At 48.6% G+C, this 12,120-nt stretch overlaps 1 protein-coding gene across 2 annotated transcripts; it reads left to right on the top strand.

Annotated features, from left to right (window-relative positions):
• The first annotated feature begins 2,139 nt into the window (after positions 1-2,139).
• Positions 2,140-11,224, top strand: AICDA (activation induced cytidine deaminase). Of its 2 annotated transcripts, none has more exons than XM_056847888.1 (5): positions 2,140-2,147; positions 7,847-7,994; positions 9,587-9,855; positions 10,498-10,585; positions 11,171-11,224. In XM_056847888.1, exons 1-5 carry the CDS (start codon positions 2,140-2,142, stop codon positions 11,222-11,224), a joined length of 567 nt encoding a protein of 188 aa, XP_056703866.1. The 2 variants fall into 2 exon arrangements, with proteins under 2 accessions (XP_056703866.1, XP_056703865.1); XM_056847887.1 differs by having other exon boundaries at positions 9,587-9,857; positions 10,470-10,585.
• The last annotated feature ends 896 nt before the right edge of the window (positions 11,225-12,120 follow it).

Genomic DNA, 12,120 nt, shown 5'->3' with positions numbered 1-12,120 from the left:
ACCCAACTGAACTGTCCCTTCTCAATGAGGATTCGGTCAACAGAAACCTAAGGAAAGACTCGACACAAGCTGAGAGCAAACTTCTTAAAAGCAACTTTCAGCCAAAATTCGGGGCCCAGGATGGGGGGGGGGCGGGAGAGAAGGGGCCCCTGTTTTAGTCAACAGGAAATGGTGTGGGGCAGCTCTACAGATATAAATAAACTGTTTGTCACCTCCTTGCTCAGAAGTCACATTTTGAATCTCCCGCTGTCAGCTTCGGTTGGTTAGCTTTGGTTTTTTGTTGTGTGTGTGTGTGTGTTTTTGAGCCACATACGATGCTTCACTTCCTTTCTCCCGAAGAGGAAACCTCACGGCTAAACTTTCTCTGCTGTCACAGGCAGAAGTTGAAAGCCTGATAGAGATCGCTTGGTTCCACAGGCCGATTACTGCATACAGTTTTGATTTATTTGTTCAGATTGAGAGTCCCCCATCATTTGGCTCAAGAATCTGGTGGATCGAGGCGAGGGGCTGTGGCTCGGTGGCAAAGCAGCTGCTTTGCAGGCAGAAGGTCCCAGGTTCAATCCCCCGGTGTCTCTGGTTAAAAAAATAAATAAATCAGGCAAGTTGGTGATGGGAAAGACCTCTGCCTGAGACCCCAGAGAGCTGCTGCCGGCCTGAGCAGACAGTACTGGCCTTGAGGGACTGAGGGTCTGATTCAGTATAAGGCAGCTTCATGTGTGATCCAGGTTTAATCCCCGGTTAAAGGGACCAGGCAGGTAGGTGATGTGAAAGACCTCTGCCCGAGATCCTGGAGAGCCATTGCCGGTCTGAGTAGACCATACTAACTTAGAGGGACAGATGGTCTGATTTACCCTCGTCACGCACAATCGTCCCTCTTGCTGTTTGGCTGTAAGAGAGTTTTATCAGGTGGATATGAGGGTGCACGCGCTGTACGGGAGACTAATATAGCCCAGAGTAGAACAACTTGCAGGTATTCCACCTTATTGGGCTTTCAGATTTGAAAATGGATATACACCCCCTACACACATAACTGGGCGTCTATAATTCTGTTTAAATATTGTGATACATTCTGGGTTGTCTCCAAGGGCAGCCCTACACAGAAGGCATTACAGTGGTCCAGCCATGAGGTTCCGAAACCATGGCTCACCGGAGCCAGATTGGCTGAGTCTAAGAAAGGAGAGTTGCCAAACCAGATGCAGCTGATAAAAAGCACTCCTGGCCACGATGCCAACCCAATTTTCAAGCAGCTCCAAGCTGTTAACCTGCTTTGAAATATCCAGAGTATCTGAAGCTCCGTCTTCTCCCATACATTCACAGGGTGAGGCCCTCCTGGCCGGCCCTCCAATCAAAGCAGCTGGTTTGGTTTGTACACAAGGGACGGCCTTCTCAGTGGCAGCCCCACGATTTTACTACCCACCCTGAATTAGACTTTTAAAGTTTGGTTTTTATGTGTTTATGTACTTCATTTTCCTTTCCCTAAATTTAAGAGCCACTGGCTATCCATCAACCACTTCACACTTTAAGAAGGGGAAATGAAATTTAATTTTTCCTTGATTCTATAAAGAGAAAAGTTGCCGCGTCTCTCACGCAATTGACCGATCTATTTGACAGCAGATAACGCAGTATCCGCTTCTCAGAAAGCGTCTTTAGCTGTTGTATCCAAGGAGTGATATATTTATTTCGTGCAATATTATTTTGTGGACATGCTAAAACAATGTGGGCTAGGGAGTGTACTTAATTTTATGTATTTTATGTCGTAAATGGCCTCGAGCTCTGTAAGGAAGACAGGCTGCTAATAAATGTGGGGTTTTTTAAATAAATAAATAAATACATCTTTACTGTTATTAGTCAAAAGATGAATTTCTGAGAAAGGAAGGGACCAATAGACCTGAGGGAGGGAGGGAGGGAGACGGTGTCAAGCATCTTTTTCACAAGGGCCAACGGCTCCAGTGAGCTGTGTAACTCCACCCCAAACAAACAGACTCCTAAGGGGGCGTTGAGAGTTGGGTGGGGACACCCACCCCTGGGCACTTCTCATTTCTGCACCTCAGGTCTGGAGGGATCATCAGACATCGCTTAAGAGCCTGGTGACTCAGAGAGGTTTCCCCACATCGACCCACCTGGAGCTCCAGACCCCTCATGGACAGGTAAAGGGGCCGCCTCCGTGGTTCAGGCCCACGTCCACGGCTTGCTTGGTCAGAAGGGCCTCTGCGCTCGGCTCTCTTTTCCCGGTCTGACTCATCTCTCCAGATGTCTTCTTCCCATCTCTGTCACTCACCACCCCTCTGACCCTGTCAGCTTTCTCTCTCTCGGTCTGACTGTTTCTTATGAATAATTTCACACGCTCTTGTTTTTTAATCCATTTTTTTGACCGTCTTTCTTTTTCTTGTCAATTTGCCTCAAGGATTTATTTTTATCTTTGGGCGGTTTCTCGTTCACACGGTTTATCCGACGTGCTCTTGGAAATAAGGGAGAGCAAACGAGGCTCATTTATTTCCTCCAAGTACTATTCGGGCACTATTCCCAAACCAAAGAGAAAGGTCTCTGCCCCGAGGTGCTTCAAATCAGCAGTGGAGGAGACACAGAAGAAGGGAAAGGCCTTTCCCCATGGGCACATGAAGTTCCCCCATAGCTCAGATGGTCGTCTGGTCCCACAGCAAGATTAGTAAACCCAATGAAGACATATATTATACTTTGGAGCTCTAACAGGACATCTGTCTCGACCACAGAAAAATGGCAACGTTCCTGAATCAGTACCCAGTCATTCACACATAACACGAGAAACAGAACTCTTGGGTTTGCATGCATCTTATATCTGCGACTAAAAAGGCGACCGCTTTCTATAATCTGTTACACTTTTTAACCTCATCTATTTTTCCAAGAAGCACCATATATGGTTCTATGTACCTCCATTACCACAAGGTAAATTATGTTCAGGGAAAGAAAGAGAGATTGACTGGTACAGTGGTTAAGAGCGGTGGTTTGGAGTGATGGACGCTAATCCGGTGAACTGGATTTGTTTCCCTGCTCCTACACATGAGGAAGACCCAACAAGAGATGGACGGACTCAATAAAGGAAGCCACAGCCCTCAATCTGCAAGATATGAGCAAGGCTGTCAAAGATAGGACATTCTGGAGGACTTTCATTCATAGGGTCGCCATGAGTCGGAAGTGACTTGACCGCACTTAACACACACACACATGAAGCCAGCTGGGTGACCCTGGGCTAGTCACAGCTCTCTCCGAGCTCTCTCAGCCCCAACTACCTCCCGAGGTGTCTGTTGTGGGGAGAGGAATAGAAGGTGATTGTAAGCTGGTTTGATTCTCCATTAAGTGGTAGAGAAAGTCGGCATATAAAAACCATCTCTTCTTCTTCTTCTTCTGTCCCGAGTTCACTCAAAGAGCATCAAGATTTGGTGGACATTTGAACCCGGGTCTCCCTAATCCTAATCTGCCATTTCAAACCTCTACATCACACTGGCCCTTTTTTATAGATGGCTCGATTTAATCTGAATCACGCATTCACACCCCTCTATCTCTCCGTCGGGGGGTGGGGGGGTGGGACAGACAAAGTAATGCAAAAAGCCCTTGAAATAGTAAGTCAAAGAAGACCCCTTAAATTCTCCCTCATCTTAGTGGTAAACATGTTCCACATGTTCTGTTATTATGATTTCGTTTATCAGATGTCTTATTCTATTGACTGCACCAACTTTGCGTTGCGTCGTTGAATCTCAAGGAGAAAGGCAGACTATAAAATAACAAGTGAATAAATATATTTTTAAAAGATTGCGCTCACTTCTAGTTTAGCTTCTCTGCGTCCAAATGTCCCTTTCTTCTTTTGAGAACAATCTTCTTCAGCGGCAAGCTGGGGAAAAACGCCGAAGCGAGAGTTCGTAGCAAATCAACCATTTGGTAAAATATATACTTTTAAATCTGAGACACGCAGCTTAGACGACCAGCTTCTTGCAAAGCTTATCTTTAGCTGCAGAGCTAAACGTTATAAGTGTTCAAGGAAAAGTAAAACCGGTAAAACTGACGATCAACTTTACCCTGCTCTGCTTGTAAATTTTCAAGATTTTACTGATTCATACGGAACAGAGAAAACCTCTTGCAAATAGAGGGCTCACTTCCTCCTTTCTCTTGCTGACCTTGGGAGGGTACAGACGATAGCCCCATTGCCTGCCCGCCCCCCAAACTTCAATCCCTGCTCCGTATGCCACCTCCACCTTGCCTGAGCCCATACGCAGCTCGGCCCTCCAAACATATATAGGGTTGCCATCTTCCAGGTACTAGCTGGAGATCTCCCGCTATTACAACTGATCTCCAGCTGATAGAGATCAGTTCATCTGGAGAAAACGGCCGCCTTGGCCACTGGACTCTGTGGCATTGAAGCCCCTCCCCTCCCCAGACCCCACCCTTTTCAGGCGCCACCCCCAAAAACCTGTCTGCGTGGTGTAGTGGTTAAGAGCGGAGGTTTGGAGCGGTGGACTCTGACCTGGAGAACAGGGTTTGATTCCCCGCTCCTCCACATGAGTGGCGGAGGCTAATCTGGTGAACTAGATTTGTTTCCCCACTCCTCCACATGAAACCAGCTGGGTGACCTTGGGCTAGTCACACACTCTCAGCCCCACCTACCTCACAGGGGGTCTGTTGAGGGGAGGGGAAGGGAAGGTGATTGCAAGCCGGTTTGAGCCTCCCTTAAGCGGTAGAGAAATTCGGCATACAAAAACCAGCTCTCCTCCTCCTCCTCCTCCCGCTGGTGGCAAAGAGGGACCTGGCAGCCCTAAACATAAACCATGCTCTTTAACAGAAATGAAAGCAGAATTTATGGTTGTTGACTTCCAGATGGGACCCGAAAAGCTCCTGGAATTACAAACTATCTCCAGGTGACAGGGATCAGTTCACCTGGAGAAAATGGCTACTTCAGAGGGTGGACTCTGGGGCATTACATCCTGCTGAGGTCCCTCCCCTCCCCAAACCCCGCCCTCCCCAGGCTCCACCCCTAAATCTCCAGGAATTTCCCAAGCCAGAGTTGGCAACCCTAAACAGCAGCCCTCGGGGCTGTTTCCTGGTGCTTTTGTCACTCCGAGCAAGTACAAGCGGACCGGCAAACACGGCCCTCGTCCTTGGGAAAGGCTCTTCATGAGTTTCTGGTGACCACTGTGAGATCTGAACCACAACCTATTTCCATAACCCACACCCCGTGCCGCTTATTGCTTCATTTAGATATTTCAGAGCATAAATCCCTTCTTTCTCAAATACGCCTTAAGTCTCAGACCGAGTGCAAAGGAAATCTGGCACTGTGGGAATGCTCTAAAGATTTAAAACAGAGTGCCTGGCTCAAAAACAGCCCTCTGTACATGTTCAAAGGCACTCAAAGGAGCCAGCATGGTGTAGTGGTTAAGAGCGGAGGTTTGGAGCGGCGGACTCTGATCTGGAGAACCGGGTTTGATTCCCCACTCCTCCTCATGAGCGGCGGAGGCTAATCTGGTGAACTGGATTTGTTTCCCCACTCCTACACACGAAGCCAGCTGGGTGATCCTGGGCTAGTCACAGTTCTCTCTGAACTCTCTCAGTCCCACCTACCTCACAGGGTGTCTGTTGTGGGGAGGGGAGGGGAAGGTGATTGTAGGCCGGTTTGAGTCTCCCTTAAGTGGTAGAGAAAGTCGGCATATAAAAGCCAACTCTTCTTCTTCTTCTTCCTTCTTCTTCTTCCTCCTATATTTATATCCTCCTTTTCTCCGCACTGGGGAGCCAAAGCTGCTTACAACACCATTCTCCAGCCAGTACCTGGAAGTTGGTAACCCTAGGGTGACCGCGGGGAAATGCATAAAAGGCCACCCTTTTCCATAGGTCAGCCATCGGGGCCTGGCATGGGTGAATTCTCCCCCAAAGCTTCATTCAGCAGCTCCTGGCAATGCCCATCTTTCCTCAGAAATTGGAGGCAGTAACAGCTGCCTTTCAACAGCTGTATTTTTAACCCTTTCACTCCTGCTTTGCATTGCCTGGGGGGGGGCAAAGCTTTTCTCCTCACTGAGCACAATTGTGGTTCGCGTGTTGGCTGCCCACCTATACTCACCACAGACAGAAAGATGCCTGAAATAAGACTCGCTGTTTCTGACTTGCTGTTTTTCTCGTTCTTCGACTTTCTTCCTTCTTAGACCACCACGAAATGATTCATGCTCGCCGCTCTGTTTTTTGGGTCTTGCGAGAGTTGTGTTTTGTTTTTTAAGAGAGAAAATCCTCTGCATTGCGAAAGGGCTCCCGGTTTTTCCAAGGCGCCTGCCTCAGAGATTGCCTCCTGAAGCCTTTTACTCTCAGTGGTAAAAGTGTGTAAATGGGGGAGTTGTTCAGGTGGTCTTGGCCCTGGAGTCCTAGTCGACTGCTCCAACGTCACGCTACAAACTGTGGGCCTGTGCTTCCTTTAATGAAGCGGAGACAAGATATACTTTCCAAGAGTGCCCCTGAGCATACACAGTGTACCTTTCACACGCCACTGGGTCTTCGCTGCCTATCCTCTGTCTCTTGCTTAGAATTCAGGGCCAGGGCTTCTTTTGACAAGACTGGGCAAGGCTACCCAGGCAGGCCGGACACGTGCCTTTTGCTTTACAGAAGTCCAGTGTGCCCCCCTTTATATTGGTTCCCTCCTACCACACACTTTTTGCACTAAGAACTGTTCATTTTTACCACTGATCTTCCTTCTTCCTTGACGTTTACCCCCTTTATGTATCTATTAAATTGTCCCGTCCCCAATGAATGTAGTTATGTACTGATTTATTGTACTTATATTCCACTTCCGGACTATGAAGTCCTCAGAGCAGTTTAAAGCACTTTAGAACAAGGCTTCTTAGACTTTTTCCACTTGCGACCCCTTTTTGCCTGAGAAATTTGTTACGCGACCCCAGGTATATAGGTACATAAAATAAGTATACAAACCAAACATTTACTGATAATAAATAGTAAAGAAATTTACTTTAAAAACAATTCTTTGGAATACACATAATTTTACCATTTACTGTGGCCAAATTTTTCGCAACCCCCACATTCAGTTATGCGACCCACAGTTTAAGAAGCTTTGCTTTAGAAGACATTACCAATTTCTCTGCCCCCCATTCCTAATATTCCCTCCCCACTGCGGAGTGAGCGCTTTAGCCTCTTGTTCCAAGATGAGTAGGGTTGCCAGCTCCGGGTTGGGAAATACCTGGAGATTTTGGGGGTGGGGCCTGAGGAGGACGGGGTTTGGAGAGGGGAGGGACTTCAATGCCATAGAGTCCAATTGCTCAAGCGGCCATTTTCTCCAGGTGAACGGATCTCTGTCGCCTGGAGATCAGTTGTAATAGCAGATCTCCAGCCACCACCTGGAGGTTGGCAACCCTAAGGATGAGCAGTCTTCACGTCCTGAGGGTCAAGCCAGGTTAAGATGGACGTGAAGAGGTTGGCAACCCTACTGGGTAGGAGTGTTGCCAGGTTCCTCTTCGCCATTGGCGGGAGGATTTGGGGCGGAGCCTCAGGAGGATGGGGTTTGGGGAAGGGAGGGACTTCAATGCCATAGAGTCCAATTGCCAAAGCGGCCATTTTCTCCGGGGGAACTGATCTCTATCGGCTGGAGACCAGTTGCAATAGGGGGAGATCTCCAGCCGCCACCCTGGAGGTTGGGAACTGGAATTCCCCCCCCCAGGAGGGTAGTAACCACAGAACTTGTAACTTTGATATTGTAACTTGATTAAGATTACAGTAGGTTGTTTTCTGGAGCTTGGCAAGCCTAGACTGTCCTTTCGCAATAATCTCTCCAGCTTCCTACCTGACGGTGCGCTGTTCATTCTTTTCCTGTCCACATTCCCTGAAGCCTCCTTATGAAACAAAAGAAATTCCTGTACAATTTCAAGAACCTGCGCTGGGCGAAAGGGCGTCATGAAACATACCTCTGCTACGTGGTGAAGCGGCGGGACAGCGCAACCTCCTGCTCCCTGGATTTTGGCTACCTACGCAATAAGGTACAGAACGCGAGTGAGGTTCGCCAGAGCCCTTCTGCCCATTCATCATCTCCAGCGTTTCCCATAATTTTACCCATCTACGTCGCCCTCTGTTCTGTTATCACACATGAACACATGAAGCTGCCTTCTACTGAATCAAACCCTCAGTCCATCAAAGCCAGTATTGTCTACTCAGACCGGCAGCGGCTCTCCACAGTCTCAGGCAGAGGTCTTTCACATCACCTACTTGCCTAGTCCCTTTAACTGGAGATGCCGGGGATTGAACCTGGGACCTTCTGCATGCCAAGCACAGTCTCTACCACCGAGCCACAGCCCCTCCCCTAAAGTATTGTCTACTCAGACTGGCAGAGGATCTCCAGGGTCTCAGGCAGGGGTCTTTCACATCACCTTACTTGCCTGGTCCCTTTAACTGGAGATGCCGGGGGTTGAACCTGGGACCTTCTGCATGCCAAGCAGATGCTCTGCCACTGAGCCACGGCCCCTCCCCAAGACTTAGTGATTGCCCTGCCATTTCTTCATAAACACTTCCCAGCCCGTTACAGTCATGTTGTGCCTGGGGAGATCGCATGGGAGGGATGATAATAGGGCTATTCCCCAGTAGGGTTGCCAGCCTCCAGGTAGTGGCTGGAGATGTCCTGGGGTTACAAATGATCTCCAGGTGACAAGATCAGCTCACCTGGAGATAGGCTTGCCAGGTCCCTCTTCACCACTGGTGGGAGGTTTTTGGGGCAGAGCCTGCGGAGGGCAGGGTTTGGGGAGGAGAGGGACTTCAATGCCATGAACACAAACGAAGCTGCCTTATACTGAATCAGACCCTGGTCCACCAAAGTCAGTACTGTCTACTCAGACTGGCAGCGGCTCTCCAGGGTCTCAGGCAGGGGTCTTTCACATCACCTACTTGCCTAGTGCTGAAGTGCCTGGCTGTCTCATAGAGTCCAATGAACAGACAGCAAGGAGGAGGTTAAGGTCAAAAGCAAACCTTTATTTAGCTAAACACAGAGCTGGGTGAGAACCACAGATAAGGCACGGGTTACTCACAAAGGAACAAAGGAAGGTCAGCATCATTTATGCATTAGAATGGGGCAGGCCCATAGATGCTTACAAGCAGATTGATACACAAAAGCACCAATACATGTTAGGTGTCTACTCTATGTTAATTAGCATAGCCTATAAATATTGCCTGAAGGCGTCACTTAGGAAAGTGCTTGATCTTATGAGCTAGGAAACAGAAACTACATTCCTAAGGTTAGAGGTAATTCAAAGACAGCTTTCTCTCTACTGGTGAGAGGCAGCACCAGGCACAGTGTATGATTTGTTGGCTCAAAGACCTTTGGATGCCAACTTCCCTAAAGCTTCTATGTGTGTGCATATGAGTACATAGTGTTTTATACCAGCCCTTATATCTGGGCACTACAGTCCCTTTAAGTGGAGGTGCCGGGGATTGAACCTGGGATCTTCTGCATGCCAAGCAGAGGCTCTGCCACTGAGCCACGGCCCCTCCCCATGTCCCTACCCCATCTGAATGCTGCAGGCTCTGCTCCAACCGTTGATTGTCCCCAAACATGACCTCTGCCCATTCCTCCATCCCTCAGTCCGGTTGTCACGTGGAAGTTCTCTTCCTGCGGTACATCTCCGCTTGGGAGCTGGACTCGCGGCGCTGCTACCGGATCACCTGGTTCACCTCGTGGAGCCCCTGCTACGACTGCGCCCGCCACGTGGCCGACTTCTTGCGTGCCTACCCCAACCTGACCTTGCGCATCTTCGCTGCCCGCCTCTACTTCTGCGAGGACCGCAACGCGGAGCCAGAAGGCCTGCGGCGCCTCCACCGCGCGGGGGCCCAAATCGCCATCATGACCTTCAAAGGTGAGACAGGGTGGAGGTGGGGGGATTTAGAAGGAAACAGAGATGGAGCATATGTAGGGTTGCCAGCTCCGGGTTGGGAAATACCTGCAGGTTTTTGGGGCGGAGCCTGAGGAGGGCGGGGTTTGGGGAGGGGGAGGGACTTCAATGCCATAGAGTCCAATTGCCAAAGCGACCGTTTTCTCCAGGGGAACTGATCTCGCTCGGCTGGAGATCAGTTGTAATAGCAACTGTACATGAATGTATCGCTATGACATTCTTAGCTTTTTTGATTGCATTAGACGGTTATGATATGAAAAAAATAGAGATTGGAAGTTGAGCCTACGTGCTGTTCGTGTTTTTGAATAGTACCTGGAGGTTGGCAATCCTACTCCAGTAGAGCTCTTTTGAGGTTTTCATACTTACACCACTCCCAAATGTCACTTGCTAGGGAACACACGAAGAATGGTTCTAGGAAGAGGCCCTGGGATCTCAAACAAGATTCTCAGTCCCGTCAGCACACCATAATTTGTAGCATTGGTCTGAGGATCCCATGGCAGTTAAACCAGTATAAAAGTGATATGCATTTGTTGTGAGGCCAAACTGAGTTGGGATCCTCTACGTGCTTCTCATCAGATTACTTCTACTGCTGGAACACCTTCGTGGAGAACCGTCAGAAGACCTTCAAGGCTTGGGAAGGGCTTCATGAAAATTCTGTGCGTCTTTCCAGAAAGCTCCGCCGTATCCTTCTGGTGAGGAAATATCTCCCACTTCTTCCTAGGTGGGATCTTGGTCTCCCTTTCTCTTCTCTGTTCTCTCTCTTCTAACATCTCCTTCCCCATTTCTAGGGTTGCCAGGTCCCTCTTCGCCCCCGGAGGGAGGTTTTTGGGGTGGAGCCTGAAGAAGGCAGGGTTTGAGGAGGGGAGGGACTTCAATGCCATAGAGTCCAATTGAACTGATCTCTATTGGCTGGAGATCAGTTGTAATAGCGGGAGATGGCCAGCCACCATCTGGAGGTTTAGCAAAAATAAAGCACCAATACTAAATAGACAAGCTGTGTGAAATAATACTATTATTTCACACACCATCTGGAGGTTGGCAACCCTACCCATTTCTCAAACTCACCTGCAACCACCATTTTATATGTTCTCTGTCTCCCACTTTTACTTTCTGCATTTCTCCTTCTCCCTCCCCCACCCGTTGACATCTTCTCATGCTTTCCTTGGTTCCTCCTGTTCTCTGTCTTTTTGTTCTTTCCCCCCGGTGACCTATTTTGTTTTGTGCTCCCCAATAATTTCTCCCCTACAAACCTGACCACCCTTTTCCTTCTTTCACAGCCGCTTTACGAAGTTGAAGACTTGCGAGAGGCTTTCCAACTCCTTGGACTTTAAAGTGCTCTTGGGAGTGGGCGGGAGTGGCATTCTGGGAACAATAACCCTCGGGAAAATAGCTCTTCCATCTCTACTGCCCTGAACTGTATCCTGGGGAAATCGGCCTTTACACAAAACCTGAGAAGGACCCTCTGAGGCAACCTTCAGTGGCATACCACTTGGGTTCCCCTCTCTGTTCTTGGCCAGGAGAAGCTAATGCTAGAGCAAGTATGAGAACTAGGCTACACCATGTTGGCCCTACTGATTGTTACCCTCAGCAAGGAGAAACATCATCTGATCTGGAATTCAGAACTCTAGACACTCCGTGGGTTCCTGATCAGTTCTGGCGTTGCATTCAAGGTTCTGGATATCACCTCTAATGGCCTTAGGCCCACGTACCTGCAGGACGTCCTCTTCTGCTACGTTCTGCAACAACTCCACTCATCTGAGCAAAGCCTTCTGAAAGCCTGGTGAGATGGGCAATCTCCCGTTCACATGCATTCTTTGTGGTGTGTCCTACACCGGAACGATCCGCCCGAGGCAATGAGGAAGGACCCCCACACACACACACACACATGCTTCTCTCATTTCGCAAAATGTGCAACAACCACGTTGTTCAGGAGAGCATCCTTGTAGCAAGAGCAGAAGACCAACAGCATTATTTTGTTTTACTGGGATATCTTTGCTTTTCGATTCAAATGTCGCTGATCATACCTTGTAATCCACTTACTGATTTACTGAAATTTTTTTTGTATCATGCTTGTAATCTGACTTGAGAAAAGGAAGGCTACAAATGATGATTAAGACGATGATGATGATAATAATAACAAATAAAACACAGCTTTTATATGGGTAGGAGATTAATCTTCAAGTACTTGAAGGGCTGCCATATGGAGGATGGTGCCGAGTTGTTTTCT

The sequence above is a fragment of the Euleptes europaea genome, chromosome 4 (genome assembly GCF_029931775.1).
Source record: "Euleptes europaea isolate rEulEur1 chromosome 4, rEulEur1.hap1, whole genome shotgun sequence".
Classification (NCBI taxonomy): Eukaryota; Metazoa; Chordata; class Lepidosauria; order Squamata; family Sphaerodactylidae; genus Euleptes; species Euleptes europaea.
Note: the sequence above shows the minus strand (reverse complement) of the source record. Positions and strands in the feature narration are given on the sequence as shown.

What these genes read in the sequence shown, in the direction of transcription:
- AICDA (XM_056847887.1), top strand. An exon ending in CGCCATCATGACCTTCAAAG is followed by an intron (nt 9,858 to 10,469) that starts GTGAGACAGGGT and finishes GCTTCTCATCAG; the next exon opens with ATTACTTCTACTGCTGGAAC. An exon ending in AGCTCCGCCGTATCCTTCTG is followed by an intron (nt 10,586 to 11,170) that starts GTGAGGAAATAT and finishes CTTCTTTCACAG; the next exon opens with CCGCTTTACGAAGTTGAAGA.